Source organism: Podarcis raffonei, chromosome 16 (genome assembly GCF_027172205.1).
Source record: "Podarcis raffonei isolate rPodRaf1 chromosome 16, rPodRaf1.pri, whole genome shotgun sequence".
NCBI classification, from domain to species: Eukaryota; Metazoa; Chordata; class Lepidosauria; order Squamata; family Lacertidae; genus Podarcis; species Podarcis raffonei.
The window spans coordinates 3,946,339-3,968,059 of record NC_070617.1 but is presented as its reverse complement, the minus strand read 5'-3'; the positions used below and the strand labels follow the sequence as shown (position 1 = coordinate 3,968,059).

The following is a 21,721-nucleotide window of genomic DNA, read 5'->3' as shown; positions in this document are numbered from 1 at the left end:
CATTTTGTCCTTCAAACCTCACACCCCACTCAGGCGTCGGTGCTGGGCCGTGTTTTGTCGCCCCGTAGAAAGCTAGACGGGCGTCTCTTCCAGAACCATCTTGCTTCCCATCTGTTCCGTTGCGATTATCTCTCCATCTTCCCCTCCCCTCCTTTTCTCTCTTCTTTTTCGCAGCGAGGAGCAAGTTTTAATTAATGGAAGGCTTGGCGGAGGGAGCGGGAGGGAGGGGGTGAAATAATAAATGCCTCCCACAGGAAGTGGTCGCTGTGTATTGTGGGGAGGATAGCGAGGGCCGCATTCGCCCACCCAGGGGCCACAGAGGGATGCAGCGAGGAGTGCATGTGGTCATCGCTCATTCTCACATGTTGTGTGTGTGTGTGTGTGTGTGTGTGTGTGTGTGTGTGTGTTGCACGCACAGTTTCTTCCTTTTCTTTGCTGACGAAGGTGGAAGGTCATTGATCTGATGATCAGGAATATCGATAGCTATGCAACCTTTAGAGGACATCTCAAGGCAGCCTTGTATAGGGAAGCTTTTAAATGTTTTCTTATATTTTTATATATGTTAGAAGCCACCCAGAGGGGCTGGGGCAACCTAGTCAGATGGATGGGGTAATATTATTATTATTATTATTATTATTATTATTATTATTATTATTATCATCATCGAATAGGACCCCCCCCCATTTTCATCAGAGAAATGTTGGTGGGCATGCAATTCCCAGAGTGGTTAAACAGCCACCCCCTCTTCCTAGGGAACTCAAGTTGACAAATAATAAATTGTTATTCTTTATTACAAATTGATTTTTGTAATAAAGCTCTGGTTTTCCCAGTCGTGATGTATGGAAATGAGAGCTGGACCATAAAGAAGGCTGATCGCCGAAGAATGGATGCTTTTGAATTCTGGTGCTGGAGGAGACTCTTGAGAGTCCCATGGACTGCAAGAAGATCCAACCTCTCCATTCTGAAGGAAATCAGCCCTGAGTGCTCACTGGAAGGACAGATCCTGAAGCTGAGGCTCCAAGACTTTGGCCACCTCATGAGAAGAGAAGACTCCCTGGCAAAGACCCTGATGTTGGGAAAGATGGAGGGCGCAAGGAGAAGGGGATGACAGAGGACGAGATGGTTGGACAGTGTTCTCAAAGCTACCAGCATGAGTTTGACCAAACTGCGGGAGGCAGTGGAAGACAGGAGTGCCTGGCGTGCTCTGGTCCAGGGGGTCACCAAGAGGCGGACACGACTAAACGACTAAACAACAACAATCACAAATTGATAATCATCACCATCCCGATAGGGCTATAATTTCTATCCGACTGGGGACCATAGATTGGCCCGCTTCCAGGGGAACATCTGACCCAGATCAAGCCCCCAAATCAATTAGGGGTTGGGGGCTAATGTTTAATTAGGGATTTAAACCCATATTTAATATATAGTCCGGAGTGGGGCTGGTTGGGGAGAGAAGACACTGTCTCCCTGGAAGGAGCTTGCAAAGGAGCTACCCGCAGGATTTAATCCTCCACTTCGCAGCTGGTGGGTGCAGGATTCGGCCCTGCTGGGGGGTCTGCTTTTCCAGCGACTTCTCTGCCGCTCCAGGATGTCTCCACCTGACCCGATTCACTTCGGGATTCTGGCATCAGCCAAGTCCAGGCCGCATCCTGAATCCCATTCGTTTTGCCGCTCCCATCGGCCCAAATCAGTGAGGTCTTGACGAGCCGGGGGGGGAGGGAAGATGCCCGCGTGCCAAATCTGGCCACCGCGGTTGGAGGCGTCGGTCGCACCTGTTCTGTATAATAATATAATTGATCTGGTGTGGCGTGAAATGCCAACGCTTAGTCACCTTGAAGAGAGGGATGCGAATGCCGCCCACAAGCTGATAGTTAGAGCCACAGTGCAAGTTTTTCACCCCTGTGCTAATTGAAGAATTAGGAGACAGAGAGAGAGAGAGAGAGAGAGAGAGAGAGAGAGAGAGAGAGAGAGAAAGAAGGTTTGCTGGTGATGCCAGTTTGCGTCAGCTTAACATTTCTGATACAGCGTTACCTTGGTTCTCAAAAGCCTTGGTACTCAAAAAACTTGGAGCCCAAACATTGCAAACCCAGAAGTAAGTGTTCTGGTTTGCAAACATACCGTATTTTTCGCTCTATAAGACGCACTAGACCACAAGACGCACCTATTTTTTGGAGGAGGAAAACAAGAAAAAAAAATTTCTGAATCTCAGAAGCCAGAACAGCAAGAGGGATCGCTGCGCAGTGAAAGCAGCAATCCTTCTTGCTGTTCTGGCTTCTGGGATAGCTGCGCAGCCTGCATTCGCTCCATAAGACGCGCACACATTTCCCCTTACTTTTTAGGAGGGAAAAAGTGAGTCTTGTAGAGCAAAAAATACGGCAAGTGTTCCAGTTTGCGAACATATTTTGGAAGCCGAACTTGCTCTGTTTTGAGTTGCCACACTTCCGTTTTGAGTGTTACACTGAGGTCTGTCTGTTTTTGCTATTTATTTTGCGTTTTTGCTTTTGCGTCTCTTTTTGTTTTGTTTTTTTGTGGCTGTGTGGAACCGAGTTCAGCTACTGATGGATCAGTTGTGTGACTGCAGTACTGTGGTATATACACAAAGTAGCAAATGTGGTGACAGTAACACTAATGCAACAAAACAGCACTACTGGAATAGAGGTAGACTTGTAACCATTCAAGCAACAAACATACTCAGGTGCCATGTGCAAAATAAAGCCCGGAGATACTGTAAACATGGAGTGGATAAATGTACAAGATGTTAAGGTACAGTTGTACATTGTCTATTCCAGTTATTATTCTAGTAAATTTGGTTTTATATTTATAAACCAGTTTGTGGTGGTGTTGTTTTGTTGCAGTACAGTGGTACCTCGGGTTAAGAACTTAATTCGTTCTGGAGGTCCGTTCTTAAGCTGAAACTGTTCTTAACCTGAAGCACCACTTTAGCTAATGGGGCCTCCTGCTGTTGCCGCACGATTTCTGTTCTCATCCTGAAGCAAAGTTCTTAACCCGAGGTACGATTTCTGGGTTAGCGGAGTCTGTAACCTGAAAGGTCTGTAACCTGAAGCGTCTGTAACCCGAGGTACCACTGTACATTGTCTATTGCTTTCATTTTATGGATCAACGGTCTCGTTCGATAGTGAAATTCATGCAAAATTGCTGTTTTAGGGGTTGTTTTTTAAAAGTCTGGAATAGATCAATCCGTTTTGCATTACTTTCTATGGGAAAGTGCGCCTTGGCTTTGGAACGCTTTGGTTTTGGAACGGACTTCCAGAACCGTTTCAGAACAAAAGATACCACTGTATTTTAAGTGAAAAAGAGGCGTGGCCTTGCGAGGGTCCCGGGGGGCCGGATTTGGCCTGCCGAGCAGAAGTGCACCATCCCTTCTGTATCTGTGCTCTCCCAGAATCCTCCCCTCCTTCCCTATACGATATATAAATACGCGATATAGAATTATTATTAAACCAATTCTATCTCTGGCGTCTCGCTTCTTGGATTCTAATTATACACCAGCTGGAAAGTTCAGTTTAACAAGTGTAAACATAATCCGACATCACAGTCTTCTCACCTCGTCCGCGTCTTGGGAGAATATATATATATATATTTGTGTGTGTATGTGTGTGTAATATTCCCCCCCCAAAAAAAACCCATAACCCTCTGCAACAACCCACAGACAACCCCAGCGAGCGAGCGCCTCATCGAAGGATTAAGGAGACTTCAAGGAAGGAGATCTTGGTGGAAATTAATTTTCAGGCTCCCTGAGAAAAGGATGCGTGGAGTTTGCAAGGTGGGAGGGAGGGGTGAACTGGAAGCCAAAATAAGGTTGCTTGGCTGCCTGTTCTGTTCATTGGCAAACTCATTTCAGATGGTTGATTGCTAGTGTGTGCCGGGGGGGAGCGATGGAGAGGGATGACAGGGGTTTGTTTGCCCAAGTTCCTGGCATCCTGGAGTGATGGAATATGGGAGGGAGAGAAAGAGTTTGGGGAATGAATGTGTTCGGGGAGATGTTTTTAGTGAGTCTCCTCTGAGTTCGTTGGGTGTTGGTTGCTGGGGGTGGGGGAAAATACCGTATTTTTTGCTCCATAAGACTCACTTTTTCCCTCCTAAAAAATAAGGGGAAATGTGTGTGCGTCTTATGGAGCGAATGCAGGCTGCGCAGCTATCCCAGAAGCCAGATCAGCAAGAGGGATTGCTGTTTTCACTGTGCAGCGATCCCTCTTGCTGTTCTGGCTTCTGAGATTCAGAATATATTTTTTCTTGTTTTCCTCCTCCAAAAACTAGGTGCATCTTGTGGTCTGGTGCGTCTTATAGAGCGAAAAATGCGATATTTGTTTGTTCCGTTCGTGAATCACTTCCTCCGAAAAGCATACAACAAAAAGCATCCCTAAAAGAAATGCGTGTCTAAAAAGTGGGGGGGAACAAATCGGCCTCAAAACTATTCCCTCTGTAAAAGGGATTAACGCCAGCCTTCCGAAATGAGGACTAGGAACATGGCTCTTTAGAATCAAAAAGGCGAGGGTTTCTCGGTTTTGTGCAAAGTGCATGTCTGAAAAGGGATGAAAACAGTTTCAGGTCACATGATTTCGTTCACACCTCCCGTCAGATGTCAAGGAAATAAAGAACTGTCTGACTTTTAGAAGACATCCGAAGGAACCCTGTTTAGGGAAGTTTTTAATGTATGGTGTTTTGTTGTGTTTTTAATATTCTGTTGAGAGCCACTCAGAGTGGCTGGGGAAACCAAGCCAGAGGGGTGGGGTTAGAGATGCAAAATTTCTGGAAATTTTGAAGCCATGGGGAGGGGGGAAACCCCCCCCTGTTTTTTTCCAGGGGGGAAATGGAAATTTTTGAAAAATTGAAAAAAAGTTAATTGTGGAGTAGTTTTACAAATTGCATGAAACGCAGTGTATATAAAAGTATTAGGATTAGGGTTAGGGTTATGGTCACAGGGAACCAGGCAGAGGGCCTTCTCGGTGGTGGCGCCCGCCCTGTGGAACACCCTCCCACCAGATGTCAAAGAGAACAACTACTACCAGACTTTTAGAAGACACCTGAAGGCAGCCCTGTTTAGGGAAGCTTTTAATGCTTGATGCATTACTGTATTTTATTATTTTGTTGGAAGCCACCTAGAGTGGCTGGGGAAGCCTAGCCAGATGGACGGGGTAGAAATAAATTATTATTATTATTATTATTATTATTATTATTATTATTATTATTATGCTTGCAATAAAACAGGTAACCACCCCCCTTTCCCTCAAAAGCAACAAAAGAAGAAGAAGCAAGAAATCATCAAGATAAATGATAATCAGATTTGCCCCTTAGCACCAACAGCAAATAAAGTTAAGTTCCACCTCAATATTTAAGCTCCATAGACGGTCTACCCTTTGAGTAGTGCTTTAAAAAGAAAACAGAAGACACAACATATACATGCAGTTTATTCTATCTATCTCATTTTCTGAACTACTGCTATCATTTTCCATTTCTTCTTCCTCTTCGTCATTTTTCTCATGGACTTCTGAAAATACAGCTTTGGGGGAAACGGGGGGAAACCTGTTTCCCCCCCCCCAATTTTTTCGGCCTTTTACCAGGCCTTCTCATCTCTACTTGAGGACAGCCGGGGCAAAGCGTAAGGCAATTTTTTTGCATGCCAGGCCCCGAAGGAACCAACATCCAGTTACTAAATAGTATGTTACACTAAGGCTCAAACTCTGTTTGAAAGGAAAAGGATTGTCTGTGTGTCTGTCTGTGTGTGTGTCTGTGTGTGTGTGTGTTTTAAATTGAATTTGTTATTATATATTATAAACCGCTTGATGGTAAGAGAGCTTCTAAACAGTTTACACTAATGTACAACAGAACATTAAAATGATTGATAAAACACAGTTAAAAGCAGGTATTTGAGAGTATTCGAAAGATGATTAAAGTCAGCAGTTGGTTAAAAGGGAGTAAATGGCATGCAGCTTCTACGTGCTCAGATGGGCCGGTCCTAATGAAAACGTTTCAAGCTGTTGCCACAGGGAGCTCCAAAGTGTGGGTGCTGGAAAACCTGGGGGGGGGGGGAATGGAAAAATGGGGGGGGGCAGGTTCCCCCCACCCTGTTTTCCCCCAAAGCCACTTTTTTCAGGAAAATATTGGGGGGGGGGAGGTGTGTGGAATATTCAAACTATATCAAACTATTTTTTTTTCATTTTTTCTGGAGGGGAAACGGGGGAAAACTGGTTTTCCCCCTAATTTCTCCGTCCGTCCCCCCGGCCTTTCCATCTCTAGCGGGGTATAAAGAATAAAGAATTACGACTATTGTTCATAAAAGCAACCTGTTTTCTTCTGCCACGAGGACTATGAACTTGACCTTTAAAAATAAATTAAAAGTCCAGTGTTTCTCAGTTTTGTGCGAAACTCCTGTTGCTTCACCTCTTCGTTCCAAAGGCCACCCAGTGTTTTTCTCCCCACGGAGCCTTTCCATCTCTCCTCCCTCTCCCTGGCTAGGCGATTCTGCCTCCATAAATATCACACGGCTGTTTTCATTGCCATGCATGGCTAAAACGTGCACCACCCACGGGCTATTTATAAAGGCTGGCGCTTTGCCCCTCCATCTGGGCAGGCTGCCCCATTGCCCGGGGCGTTGGAAATCCACTTCGTCTTCCTTCTCGTCACGTTCCGTTTGTGGATCTTATTCCACAACGACCTTTCGAGGTAGGCAAATTCCTTTTTTAAAAAAACAACAACGCAACAGTAAAGCGAAATTGGGATGGATCTGTGACTGCCGTGGGGCTTGAACTATTGCAGCAATGCTGAAGCCACCTGGGTTCAACTCATTGAGCCGAAAGGGCTCCCCAATGACATCTAGTCCACCCCCTCACTGGCGCAGGAAACCCACCAATCAGGCAGCCACCAGCCTTTGGCTTGCAAACCTCTAGGCCACGGGTGTCAAACACAAGGCCCGCGGGCCGAATCCGGCCCGCCAGACCTCGTCATATGGCCCGTGTAGCCGCCGCCGGCCGCCAGCCTTCACCTTTGATTCTCACTTTTTTTTTTTTTGACACAAGAAAGCCGCCTCTTCAGCGCATGCGCGGCAGCCTACAAGCCAGAGAACGTCTGCCCTCTAGCGGCGCCGGCCGTTCTACACAGGAAACCTCCACTTTACATGCATTCAGGAAACCTCTACTTGTTTTTATATTGAGCGCATGCCATCCTGTGGTGTGACAGATCCAACGGCTGCCTGAACAACCGGCCCTTTGAGGGTGACCAAACTGCTGATGCGGCCCCCCGATGAATTTGAGTTTGGCACCCCTGCTCTAGGCCATGGGTAGGCAAACTAAGGCCTGGGGGCCGGATCCGGCCCAATCGCCTTCTAAATCCGGCCCACCAACGGTCCAGGAATCAGTGTGTTTTTACATGAGTAGAATGTGTCTTTTCATTGAAAATGCATCTCTGGGTTATTTGTGGGGCATAGGAATTCGTTCATTCCCCCCCCCCCCCATATAGTCCATAAAGGTTTTAGGATTGGCCGCCGTACAATGTTGCAGTAGCCACAATGCTCAGGCTTGGTTAGGATTCGAAATGGAGATAGACTGCTTTTGAATTAGGAGGCTCAATTTCCAAGAGGTAGTTTTCACCATGACTAGGCTGCCTGTCAGCATGCTTTTCGCTATGTTTTTATTATATTTTTGTCATTGATGCTTTGCAATATGTTTCTAATGTTGTACACCGCCTTGAGATCTTTTGATAAAGGGCAATATATCATTTGAAATTATTGTTATTACAGTCATACCTCGGGTTACAGCCACTTCAGGTTGCGTTTTTTTTGGGTTATGGACTGCCGAAACCCAGAAGTATGGGAACAGGTTACTTCCAGGTTTCAGCAGTTGCGCATGCGCAGAAGCACTAAATCGTGCTATGCGCAGAAGCGCCAAATCGCAACCTGCGGGTTGCGAACGTGCATCCTGCACGGATCACGTTCGCAACCCGAGCATCCACTGTGGTCAGTTTTTATTACAATTTCAACTTTTTACTCTATTACGACATAGTAGAAGACTGCATACACACATTACATTCAAAGCACAAAGACTCCTGAGAACTATAGTATGTTAAGGGTGCTTGGAACTGTAGCTCTGGGAGGGGAAAACTACAGTTCCCAGATTCCTTAGAAGAACGACTGTGCTTTATGGTGTGTGTTTATGCAGCCTAACTTGCAGCCCACAAAAGAAATCAACCCCTCTTTAATTTTTTAAAAAAGGACTATTCTAGGCACTGTTTAGACAATACCTCCCCGTATTGCAGAGAAGCAGGATCGAATCTCGTTGTCCCGTCCTGCCGGCAAGGCACGCATCCCGTTTTCTCTCTGTGCAACTTTTCCCCTGCAGTAATTGCAGGAACATCTGGGCCTCTGGCTCACGCACACACAGAGAGAGACTGCGCTCCCCAAGGAAGCAAAACTACGCCAGGTAGACATCGAGAAAGGAGACAGACAGTTCCCACAAGAGTTTCCTCTCACGTCACCAGACTGCCGGTGACCGATTCTTCTGTGACTTTGAGATCCAGAGAGACAGGGACATGTGGGGAGAGAGGGGGGTGCTGGTTAAGCGGGGCTGGAGCTTCAAAGACTGTCTTAAGTCAAACCTTAAAAAATGTAGTATTGTGTGGCAAGTCCCCCCCCCCCCCCGTGGAAATAATGACACATGACACAATTATTAAGGTTAATGGGCTAAATAAGGCCACAACTTTATTGGTTACAGGTGATGAGCAGTATTGGCTTAGGCACTGGTCCTAACCGACTACAGTGGTACCTCGGGTTAAGTACTTAATTTGTTGTGGAGGTCTGTTCTTAACCTGAAACTGTTCTTAACCTGAAGCACCACTTTAGCTAATGGGGCCTCCGGCTGTCACTGCCGCGCGATTTCTGTTCTAATCCTGAAGCAAAGTTCTTAACCTGAAGCACTATTTCTGGGTTAGCGGAGTCAGTAACCTGAAGCATATGTAACCTGAAGTGTATGTAACCCCAGGTACCACTGTATATCTGACTTCAGCCCGTCTGCTTGAAGTCCAGGAAGGGTTAACCACCAGTAGGGGGAGTCCTGCTAATGCACATCACTAGGAACTCCCCCAGGGTCACCGATAAGGGGCGTACCTTAGGCCCCCACCTCCCCAGGCTTTGGACAGGGCCACACACCCCGGAATCCTTTATCGAACTACCCTTCAATATGTGGGGCTGGTGATGGCGCTACCTCCCCTCTTCCACCTACAGAACTATACCAATGCCTAACCGCCAATACCCAGAAAGTTGTGACGATTTGCTACGAGGTAGGCAAAAACCAAAGGGACGCGGGTGGCGCTGTGGGTTAAACCACAGAGCCTAGGGCTTGCCGGTCTGAAGGTCACAGTTCGAATCCCCATGACGGGGTAAGCTCCCGTTGTTCGGTCCCAGCTCCAACCTAGCAGTTTGAAAGCGCAAAGTGCAAGTAGATAAATAGGTACCACTCCGGCGGGAAGGTAAACGGCGTTTCCGTGCGCTGCTCTGGTTCGCCAGAAGCGGCTTAGTCATGCTGGCCACATGACCCGGAAGCTGTACGCTGGCTCCCTTGGCCAATAAAGCGAGATGAGCGCCGCAACCCCAGAGTCGGCCACGACTGGACTTAGCGGTCAGGGGTCCCTTTTACTTTAGGCGAAAACCAAGCAGCTGGTGCCAATTTGCCAAGTGGGAAAATTCCTACCAGGCCCCTCAACGGCGATCAACCAAGGTCCATAGCAAGGTCAAGGAATGAAAACCTTATAGGGCGGAAAAGCAGGAACAGCTGGCGGGCGGCAAAGAGGGAGATCCCCGGCCGCGTCCTGGTTTAAATAGGGCAGGCCGCGCCCCCTGAGCCAGCCGATTGGCTAGGCAGGGGGTGACGCGGCCGGGAATCCCCCCAATCGCGCGGGGGCTGGATTCCAGCCCCCGCGCACGTGGAGGGGGCGTGAAGCCCCCAACCCCACCTCCTCCATAGGGCAGAAGTGGCTTAAACACTGACAACTGGGGAACACTGGCCTGCGAGCGCTCCAGTTGGAGAACAGCCTTTACCAAAGGTGTCATGGGTTTTGAAGACACTCGAACTCAGGACGCAAGAGAAAAACGTGCTAAGAGGAAGGCACGCTTGGCAAATCCACACCAGGATCAACTCCCGCCCGGATACTAATGTCCCCACTGTGGAAGGACATGTGGATCCAGAATTGGCCTCCACAGTCACTTACGGACTCATTGTTAAAATTGTGTTTGTGGAAGACAATCTTACTCGGCTACGAGGGCTCGCCAAAGAAGAAGAAGAAGAAGAGCTGGAAAGTAGAGAGAGAGAGAGAGAGAAAAGCCTTAAGAGACAACTCCTTTTAAAATTCTGAATTACTGTACTTTTCCATTTATAAGACGCCCCCGTGTATAAGAGCGCCCCTTGTTTTGGGGGACTCAGGTTTAAGAAAATCTTAAATACGCTATCTATGTATAAGAAGCCCCCTAATTTTCGACATATTTTTTTTTTGGTGGGGACTAGTCTTATACACAGAAAAATACGGGAATTTGTGGCGGTGCTCGACCGCTCTTCATCAGGGCTGGTGCGGAAAGTCTCTGCCCTCAAGGAGCTTACAGCGTAGAACTGGGCAGCTAAGAAAAGATGAGGACAGATTGCTTGAAATGGAGTCTAAGAGTCCTACTCTGAGTAGAACCTTTTTGGATGAAGTCTTAACAGTTTGGCACCAGTAAGAAACTTCATCCGATCCTGTGAATTTCAGCCTGCGCTGTAATAAATCCTAGATAATTCTGTGCTTCTCACTCTGCTGGTATCGAACCCAGTGAACTGAATATTTAGCTGATGCTTTTCCTTCGTTTCATTATAGGTTTGTCCGGAAAGTGAAATCCCCATGTAGGAAATGTGATTTGATTTTTATAGTCATCGCTGCTGGTTTTATTGCGGGTTTTACACAATTCTGTTACTTTGATTTGTTGATTTCCACTTCGACTTTTTAAAAATAATTATCTTATGGTCTGCAAACCTCTCGGAGAGGCGCAGGCTATCAAGCAGCCTGTAATTGCTGTAATAATCACTGCTTCATAAAAGCTAACCAATTATTAAGCGCTTGGAGAGGGAAGCAAAAAGAGTTTAAATGCTAGACGTGCCCATTATTACTCTGTGCTAGGAGCTGTACAGAAACAGCGCTCCATAAATACGATAAATGTGCTGATTTGTTGTTATAGAGCTGGGAGCTGCAAGTAACGAGAGCTTCATAAATACTATAAATGCTAATTATTTAGCGCAAGGCCTGTATGTAATAAGAGCACCGTCCATGCCACAGTTGCCAATTATTTAGTACTGGTAGCAGCGGAGAATAAGAGCTTGTTTGTTTTCTCTGCCAATGGCCTGTGCATTGTAGTCTTTACAAAAAAAATGAGCGATAACTTGGGAGAGGAATTATACTCTGAAAAACTGATGGCTGTATTATTATTATTATTATTATTATTATTATTATTATTATTATTATTACATATCATCCAACGTTTCTCCAATGAAAATAGGAACATCCTATTCTCAAACAACAACAATTTTATTATTAATTTTATTATTTATACCCTGCCCCCAAAAAGCTGGACAAACTCATGCTGGTAGCCTTGAGAACACTGTCCCACCATCTCGTCCTCTGTCGTCCCCTTCTCCTTGCGCCCTCCATCTTTCCCAACATCGGGGTCTTTTCCAGGGAGTCTTCTCTTCTCATGAGGTGGCCAAAGTCTTGGAGCCTCAGCTTCAGGATCTGTCCTTCCAGTGAGCACTCAGGGCTGATTTCCTTCAGAATGGAGAGGTTTGATCTTCTTGCAGTCCATGGGACTCTCCAGAGTCTCCTCCAGCACCATAATTCAAAAGCATCCATTCTTCGGCGATCAGCCTTCTTTATGGTCCAGCTCTCACTTCCATCCATCACTACTGGGAAAATCATAGCATAGCATAATAGCAATAGGTAAAGGTAAAGGGACCCCTGACCATTAGGTCCAGTCGTGGCCGCCTCTGGGGTTGCAGCGCTCATCTCGCTTTACTGGCTGAGGGAGCCGGCGTACAGCTTCCGGGTCATGTGGCCAGCATGACTAAGCCGCTTCTGGTGAACCAGAGCAGTGCACGGAAACGCCGTTTACCTTCCCGCCGGAGTGGTACCTATTTATCTACTTGCACTGGCATGCTTTCGAACTGCTAGCTGGGCAGGAGCAGGGACCGAGCAATGGGAGCTCACCCTGTTGTGGGGATTCGAATCACCGACCTTCTGATCGGCAAGTCCTAGGCTCTGTGGTTTAACCCACAGTGCCACCCGCATCCCCGGCAATATTAGCAATAGGGAATGCCAATTTACACCTGTTTCTTATGTGTTGAAGGCGCTGATTTGCAATTGCCTTGTTTGTTTAAGGAAATAACTATTTATATACATACAATGTATATAAGAAAAGTTGAGGGAACTTAAAAGAGAGTGTCGCTCCGAGCCTTAATTGATCCTTGCTGGATTCTAGCCTGCCCCACACAATCTGACCTCTAGGGCTCTGGGATGTTGTCCCCATTTCCCCAAAATATTTTTTTTGGGGGGGTGGAGCTTGTTTCCATCTGATCTGGGGAAGGGGATTTCCACTGTAATCCAATCCAGGACGCCAGCTGTCCTACGCCGATTCGTGGCCGCACATTCAGAAATAGACTAATTGTACACACTGTTAATTCACTAAACGAATAGGGGGCATCCTGCGCCTTAGATATTTATAGCGTTTGGTTCTGCGAGCATTGAGGCTCTCTTAGCAGACTTTGCACCCGCCTTTCTTTCCGGGTCCGCAGGAAAATTTTAGGGGGCTCAATTGCAGCTGCAGCTGCCCCCCAAAAAACTGTGGGTTCATCCTCCCTGCCCCCAAAAAGCTGTTTCAGTTTTTCAGCTCTGCTCCAGCAAGTGTGTTGGGTGCATCTGAGCATGCACAGAGTTCATTTACCTTCCCACAGCTTGACTGCAGTTGGAAAGGAATGGGCCGATATATCAATGTCTCAACTTATTTTATCCAATTGTTTCCACCTAATTTCTGACTTTTGGGCTGTTCCTCCTATTAGCTAAGTTTTAATTTATATATATTTTTAACTGTTGCTATAACTGTATTGTCCCTGTTATACCTAATAACAAATTCAAATGGATCCCTATCGTGTTTTATGACTTCCTTGATATTGTATGTGGGCTGGAACTGGTCTGTGACCGAAATAATAAAATTCATTCATTCATTCCACCTATTAGCAATCATACATCACTTTGGGAAAGTTGTGGATTTTTTAATCCTCGTGAAAATATATCCGCAAATCTCTCCTAATACGCACATGTCTGCATGAATTTTTGCCTGACATACACGCCTTTTATTTTATTTTTTTGCTGGGAATACAGGTTTTTTTTTTGAAATTTTCCATGATAAAATAAAAAGAACGGACAAATCTACAAAGTCTAATAACAAGAGAGAAATTAGAAGAAAAGAAAGGAGATAGGAAACTCTCTCGCTGCTATATCTCTCCCTCCCCCCCCCAATTTTTTATTAAAAATTTCTTGGTTTACAAAAGTATGTGCAATGTGTTTTAAAAAATGTGTAAATATGCAAAAAAAAAGTGTTTTGTGTTTTAAAAAATGCACTAAAACTTTAGAAAAAGAAGTATCTCCACTAAATTTGGTGCGGGGACCATTTGGGCTGAAGACCAGTCTACCCTGCAGTTGTTCTTAAAAATGCAAATAGCAGTTGTTCCTCCGAAATAGGGAAATAATAGATTTTTTTAAAAAAAAACCAACCAGATTTTAAAGCTACAAAAAAATCTCTGTTGAATTTGGTGTGGGAACTATTGGTGAAATTTGGGGTGGGAGGTTGCAATGGTTTTTGTTTTTAAGTATAGATAACTCATTCCTCCAAAATAAATGGGGAGGGGGATTTTTGAAAAAGAAAACAGATTTTGGAACCCTTTCCTTTCTCCTCCTGTGATGGAACTTCTATTTGGGGACTTCCCTGGCTTTTTTCTGGCCAGTTTGGATAGTTAGCCTTGGTGAAGCCTTGACGTTTTCATCCCCCAAAAAGTTTTTGATTTGAGTTTCCATTGAAATCAGGTTTTATTTTAATGTTTTAATGTTGTGTTTTAATCTTGTTTTTAAGTTGTATTTCAATCAATTGGTTTTTATATCGGGTGTTAGCCGCCCTGAACCTGGTCTTGGCTGGGGAGGGCGGGTTATAAATAAAAATTATTATTATTATTATTATTATTATTATTATTATTATTAACCCTCCTCTTTCCTGCTGTCTTCCAGGGCCTGCCAAAGGGAAGTATGTTTCGCTCCTAGGACCTGCCTCCCTCGCTTCTCCTCTCCTCCCGGGAAAGTTCTGAGAATGATCCTTCCCTTCCTCCAGCCTGCCCTTTTATTCTTCCTGGCGTCTGCGACTTCCTTCCCTAAGGATTTGACTCCGCTCAGCACCGTCGGCGGGGCAGGTGAGTCTGCAGCCTGCTTTCAAACTATTTGCATGGTGAAACCAGGGCAGGCAGGTATTCAACAGGTGTTGCTTCCCCCACCCTCCCTTGCCCAGAGGGATTGGAGGGTGGGAAACCAATCGGCTCTGTTTGAAGGTGTGTCTCCTAAGGAAGGAAGAAGGAAGCAGTCTTTCTAACAGGCAGACAGGTATTCAACAGGTGTTGCTTCCCCCATCCTCCTTTGACCAGAGGGATTGGAGGGTGGGAAAACAATTGGCTCTGTTTGAAGGTGCATCACTTAAGGAAGGAAGCAGTCTTTCTAGCAGGCAGACAGGTATTCAACAGGTGTTGCTTCCCCCATCCGCCCTTGCCCGGAGGGATTGGAGGGTGGGAAAACAATCAGCTCCGTTTGAAGGTGCGTCTCCTAAGGAAGGAAGAAGGTAGCAGTCTTTCTAACAGGCGGACAGGTATTCAACAGGTGTTGCTTCCCCCATCCTCCCTTGACCGGAGGGATGGAGGGTGGGAAAACAATCGGCTCTGTTTGAAGGGGCGTCTCCTAAGGAGGGAAGCATTCTTTCTAACAGGCAGACAGGTATTCAACAGGTGTTGCTTCCCCCATCCTCCGTCGACTGGAGAGAATGGAGGGCAGAGGGGAGAACTGGCTTTTCCTGTAGAAGGAGGCCTTTTCTTTTCTAATAGGGCATTCTTTCTCTCCCAACCCACCAGGAACATCCCAGTATCCTGTTTTCCGTGGCCTCGCAGGGGACAATGACACTGCCCAGCTAGGCCTGGATTTCCAGAGTATGCTGAGACTCAACCAAACCCTTTTCATTGCCGCGCGGTAAGTGACGGAGCAGGGAAGGTGGTGTTGGCGGCCATTTTGTTTGCGTTTCCTTTTTTAATTTAATTTTATTCATCTTTCATTCATTACATACATCTCAAATCCTTAACGGTTACTATATATTCCTCCCTCCCTCACCTCCAAGACTTGTGTTTCTGGTTTGCTTCTCTTCTCACCCGCTTTGCTATCGCTCAACAGAAAAAGTTATTAATCACATAACATCAAACCTTAAAAACATAAAAATAAAATTAAATACACCATCTTATTTCATTATTTTCCAAACATTTTCTGATGCTAATAATGTGGATGTTTATTTAAATCCTGCCATCCAGTCTATTGCCTTTCTTTGTTTCTGCAGATATAATATGAATGGTTCCCAATCTTTCTCAAAGGCTCTGTTGTCTTTCTCTCTTAGTCTTTCTGTCATTTTTGCCAGTTCTGCATCTCTTGCCTTTGTTCTTTAGTTGGTATTTCTCCAGTCTTCCAATTTTGTGCAGTCAACATTCTTCCTGCTGTAGTGGCATACATAAATAAAGTCCTCATTTCTTTTGGTATGTCTTGACCTAAAATACCTAATAAAAAGGCTTCTGGTTTTTTTTACAAAAGTTATTTTTAACATTTTCTTCAATTCATTGTATATCATTTCCCAGTAGGATTTTACCTTCTTACAATCCCACCACATATGATAGAACGTACCTTCTGTTTCACATCTCCAACACTCTTTCTTTTCTTCTGTTTGCATTTCCAACGTTTGGGGTCCCGGGATCTGGTCTGAGCTAGGATCTTGCCCTTTGATGCTGAGAACCAGCCATGGACCAGCCGAAGCCGTAATAAAATCAGGATACAGAGATTCCAAGATGGAGGACCTACCGGATCCCAGACTGTTCCAATGCAAAGCGGCTCTCACCTTTTACCTTCCTCAGCAGTGCTTGAGTTGTACAAGTGAGGAAATTATTTATCTATTTCTCTTTTCTCTCCCTACCACCCTGCCGGCCATCAGAGACCACGTCTATGCCTTTGATCTCCAACGGACCAAAGACGACTTCTCTCCAAAAAGGGTGAGTTGTTGTTTTTTAACCCAATGGCTTAAGACCTGGTTGTGCTACCTGTTGTTGTTTAGTCGTTTAGTCGTGTCCGCCTCTTCGTGACCCCCTGGACCAGAGCACGCCAGGCCCTCCTGTCTTCCACTGCCTCCCGCAGTTTGGTCACACTCATGCTGGTAGCTTCGAGAACACTGTCCCACCATCTCGTCCTCTGTCGTCCCCTTCTCCTTGTGCCCTCCATCTTTCCCAACATCAGGGTCTTCTCCAGGGACTCTTCTCTTCTCATGAGGTGGCCAAAGTCTTGGAGCCTCAGCTTCAGGATCTGTCCTTCCAATGAGCACTCAGGGCTGATTTCCTTCAGAATGGAGAGGTTTGATCTTCTTGCAGTCCATGGGACTCTCAAGAGTCTCCTCCAGCACCAGAATTCAAAAGCATCAATCCTTTGGCGATCAGCCTTCTTTATAGTCCAGCTACCTAGAACCTAGTTGTGCTACCTAGAACCTGCCATTGTTGCTATGAGGAACCTAGACCACATTCTCAGTGGGATCTTTTGTGTGTTGCCTCGTACCGCTCTTTCACTGAGAAGAGCATACTACCTAGAAAGAATTCTGCGAAATGTCTGCAACGTTGAAAACCAGTCCCTTGCCTTGCTTGTTCTAGATCGTGTATCACCTAGAACACTATTTCACCACCCTCTAACCATTGCCCTGTTCTGATTTCTCTTTCCTCCACCGCACCCTCAGCACCTCACATGGAAGACGCAAGACATGGAAAATTGTGCGATGAGAGGAAAGCTCCGGGTAAGAACCACGAGGGTCTCGGTTCTAGGATCTGTATTAGTTTCTGCATCCTGATTATCCTTGGGACTGACAGTGGCATTTGCCTGTGTGAGGTGGGAAAGCTCAGTGGGTAGAGCATGAGATACTTCATCTCTGGGTCGTGGCTTCGAGCCCCACATGGTGTGAAAGAAATCTGCACTGAAGGGGTTGGACTAGATGATCCTATTATTCTATTCTATTATTTTATTTATTTAGTTATTAAATATACCCGCTGGTCTCAGGGTGGTTACAGCATAAAATCACAACATGAAAATAAAAAATTATTCTAAGTCTTCCCCCAACTCTGGGCTAAGTCCCTGACCCTTCTCGCTCTGCCCCGATTCCAGAATGAATGTTACAACTACATCAAAGTCTTGGTTCAGAAGAACGAAGAAACCCTCTTGGCCTGTGGGACAAACGCCTTCAACCCCATGTGCCGGACCTACAAGGTATGGAGCTGGTTTGGGACCAGTTGATGGATTGGTTGGGAACCGTAACCCCACGGGGGCCAAATGCGGCCACCTGTCTCTGCTCCAAAGAACTCTCCTTAGCCACGCCTCTAGCCACGCCCCCTGTCCCCAAGCCACGCCCCTCCACTGACCTTGAGCCACACCCTCCCAGAGTGTTTTTGACCAGCTGGATAATATCTGATAATGCCTCTTGCTTTTCTGAATGGAGAAGGGGATGTGAGAGGGTGACAAAAGTAGCCCATATTTTATTTTATTTTATTTTATTGTTTTTTAATTTAATTTATTTATTTTTGTTTAGTTTAGTTTTCTAATGTAACGTAATATAATTGTTTTATTGTTTAGTTTTTAAATTTAATTATTTTTGTTTTGATTTTAATTTATTTGTTTTGTTTTGTTTTATTGTTTTGTTTTTTATTTTAATTATTTTATTTTATTTCACTGTCATGGGCTTATTTAACCGCCTTCTTAACAAACCACCTCAAGGCAACTGACGCATAAGATTACTAAAAGCGGCAACAACAAATAGGTTTAAGACAAGATGGAAACCCTACCTGCCATACAACAGGGAGATTTGCCTTTCCGAAATTTTCACTGGTGAAATTTGCAAATGCATTTGCACGTGCGAAATTTGCATGTGTTTTGTCCCGCCCCCTTTGGCCCCGCCTACCTCTGGCATGCGGCCCTTAGCGGTCATTGCGGCCCTTGCGCTAAGGAAGAGTCCTCACCCGCAAAGGGAGACACATTCCTGTCGCAAATTGGGTGGAATCATGCTGGGACGTTGTGGCACTGCGCAACCGAGCGTGTGGGGATCTTTCTTGGGTTTGTGGCTTAGGGTGTCAGCCTTTGACTAAATTCACCCCAATTTCCGTGGCCCCCAGATCAGCAACTTGGAGCAGGAAGGGGAGGAGCTGAACGGACAAGCGCGGTGTCCCTTTGACGCAAAGCAGAACAACGTGGCGCTTTTCGCAGGTACATCTTTGAAACTTGTGCGGTGCGTTTCAGGGTGTGTGTTTTTGTACCTGGACTATTAAAGGTAAAGGGACCCCTGACCATTAGGTCCAGTCGTGGCCGACTCTGGGGTTGCGGCGCTCATCTCGCTTTACTGGCCAAGGGAGCCGGCGTACAGCTTCCGGGTCATGTGGCCAGCATGACTAAGCCGCTTCTGGTGAACCAGAGCAGCGCACGGAAACACCGTTTACCTTCCCGCCGGAGCGGTACCTATTTATCTACTTGCACTTTGACGTGCTTTCGAACTGCTAGGTTGGCAGGAGCAGGGACCGAGCAACAGGAGCTCACCCCGTGGCAGGGATTCGAACTGTCGACCTTCCGATCGGCAAGTCCTAGGCTCTGTGGTTTAACCCACAGCACCACCAGCGTCCCACCTGGACTACAGGTCTCCGGCTTTGAGCCAGTGTGATGTCGTGGTTAGAGTGTACAGTGGACACTCGGGTTGCGGACGTGATCCATGCAGGATGCACGTTCACAACCCGAAGCGTTCGCAACCTGCGTCTGTGCATTCTTGGGTTGCGATTCGGTGCTTCTGTGCATGCGCAAAGCACGATTTAGTGCTTATGCACATGCGCGACCGCCGAAACCCGGAAGTAACCCTTTCCAGTACTTCTGGGTTTCGGCAGTCTGTAACCTGAAAAAACGCAACCTGAAGGGTCTGTAACCCGAGGTATGACTGTATATGACAAGGACGCAGGAGAGACCAGGTTCAGATCATGAAACTCTTTTTTTAAAAAAATAAATATTTATTGAAATTTTCAAAAAATAAAGAAAAAACAAAAAAAACAATTAAAAACACATAAAATTTACATTCCTTACTATCAATAACCAATTTCCTTGACTTCCCCACACCTCCCCTTCTTGTATTCCAGTTCCAATTTTTAGCTCAGCAAGTTCTTGTCCCCAAACTTTACCTTATTTTCTTTAATTCATTTTAGTTAACCAATTTTAACTTATAAACCTCAGTCTTTATACATCAGATCATGAAACTCAATGTGGTGACCTATACCGCAGGGTTGTTGTGAAGGTGAAGAGGACAGAGAGATAACCATGTGCGCCACTTTGAGCTCCTTGGAGAAAAAGGTGGGATGGAATATTTAAGAGTTCATCCTTGGGATCTTAGCCTTGCCTGAAAGATGCTGAGCGAGTTATGGTTTCCCCCCTAAATCAGGCGGGAAACCTCCAGCCCAGCGGCTAAATTTGACCCGCCGGACTTCCACATCTGGCTAGTGAGGGGCCCTGGGAAGCATTGTGCAAAGATCTCTGCAAATTTCTACGGAAGGAAAAAAAATGTATAAGAAATATGTAACTGTGCGGTATAAAGTAATGGATGGATAAAGAACAGTGAGATTAAGTGGAAGTCATTTTTAGTTTTCTTCTCTATAAGTTTTATAATTGCTTTCAGTACCAGGAGTATATACCATGACAGTTATATTAATCTTGTTGTATCTTATAGTGTGGTGGTTGGTTTGATTCTTCTGTTATTTATTTGTTTGTATGTTTGTTTACTTGTTTATCCATCTGTTTTTTCATAAATGTATTTATTTTAAGTCAATAAAGATATATATTTTGTAAAAAGGGAAAAGATGCTCCATTTGAATACAAGCTGCTTTTTCTGCGAAGGGGGAAAATGCTCCATTTTTAGCGACCTCTTTTTGTGCTTTGACAGGTGTCAATCACCTGGCACATCGTTCTGACGGCAGGTGACGGACAGGGGTGGTGGTCCCACCTACCTGTCAAAGTTGGTCTGTGGTGGGGTGTGGGGTGTAGGGCAAAATATCTGGCCCAGCAGGCCAAAAAGATTCCCTAAAAGCAAGATTCTAGTCCTCACGGTTTGGAATAAAAGTCTCCTTCCCACCCTGAAAAAGCACATTACATTGACATGATGTTCAAGCAGCTCAAGGTGTCGAATGGTAATGGCGCATCACAACAAAAGCTCTCTCTGTGCTGCAACACTCGGTTGCAGCTCCAGCTTGGTCCCACGCTTGTGATGTTGCGTGCCTTTGAATGTCTTTGCTGAAGTTCCCACTTCTGTTTTGATATTATGAAAGAAGTTAATAACAGGAGTTAATAACTCAAGGTTTTGTCATGGTTGAATGCAGCCTCATGGGAAATTTGGGGGGGTGACCCCCTTTTTTCCTCTCCTTTGCAGAAGGAAATCTCTATTCCGCCACGGTGGCAGACTTCCAGGCCAGCGACACCGTCATCTACCGAAGTTTGGGCGAGAGGAGTCCGGTGCTGAGGACTGTCAAATATGACTCCAAGTGGCTGAGAGGTGAGGGGGTGTGTGCAGCGGGAACTGTTTACGGCGGAGTGTGACCAACAGAGGCGATTCGCTTCCTCTTTTTCCGCCCACATTCCGGAGACGGCGAAAGGGGGAGCGAGTTCGGGTGATGGGGAAGAGCTCGATTCGGTTCGCCAACAGAAGGGGAACCGACCCAACTTACGCTTTCCGGAGCAGTCCGCCAACCGGAAGGCCAAAAAAACCCAAATTTTGAAGTGCGGTTCTCTGGCGGAAATGCGTCTGTGAGGGGAACATGCGCCGCTAAGTGCATATGTGGGGAGATGGTGTGGTGGAGGGGGAAATGAACGAAGTCTCCTGTGGGAAGAATGGGGGCAACTGCTCAGTTTCTGCTTCCTTTCCTTGATAAACAAAATGGCGCTGGGCGGGACGGCCCGGCGCTGCTGAGAAGCCTCCAGGCGCCCACGTTTTTTAAAACAACTTCTCCCCCTCCAGAACCACATTTCCTGCATGCGCTTGAGTACGGCAATTACGTCTATTTCTTCTTCCGGGAGATCTCCATGGAATACACCACCCTGGGACGGGTGAGTATTCAAGATGGCAGACAGTGTGCATGAGTTTTCTGGGGTATCCAAGATGGCGGACAGCGCATGAGTTTTCTGGGTTGTCCAAGATGGCGGACGTCGCATGAGTTTTCTGGGGTATCCAAGATGGCGGACAGTGTGCATGAGTTTTCTGGGGTATCCAAAATGGCGGACAGTGCACATGAGTTTTCTGAGGTATCCAAAATGGCGGACAGTGCGCATGAGTTTTCTGGGTTGTCCAAGATGGCGG

General features: G+C 46.0%; 1 protein-coding gene across 2 annotated transcripts in view; it reads left to right on the top strand.

The window, feature by feature from the left end:
• SEMA6C (semaphorin 6C) overlaps window positions 1-21,721 on the top strand; it is a 129,092-nt gene that overhangs the window by 60,576 nt on the left and 46,795 nt on the right. For both annotated transcript variants that reach the window (XM_053370126.1, XM_053370127.1), the window contains exons 2-9: window positions 14,308-14,486; window positions 15,192-15,306; window positions 16,307-16,364; window positions 17,093-17,149; window positions 17,515-17,616; window positions 18,516-18,606; window positions 20,798-20,920; window positions 21,383-21,471. In XM_053370126.1, coding sequence (XP_053226101.1) covers window positions 14,387-14,486; window positions 15,192-15,306; window positions 16,307-16,364; window positions 17,093-17,149; window positions 17,515-17,616; window positions 18,516-18,606; window positions 20,798-20,920; window positions 21,383-21,471 — 735 coding nt within the window. In that variant the 5' untranslated portion in view covers window positions 14,308-14,386. The remainder of the gene's footprint in view (window positions 1-14,307; window positions 14,487-15,191; window positions 15,307-16,306; window positions 16,365-17,092; window positions 17,150-17,514; window positions 17,617-18,515; window positions 18,607-20,797; window positions 20,921-21,382; window positions 21,472-21,721) is intronic.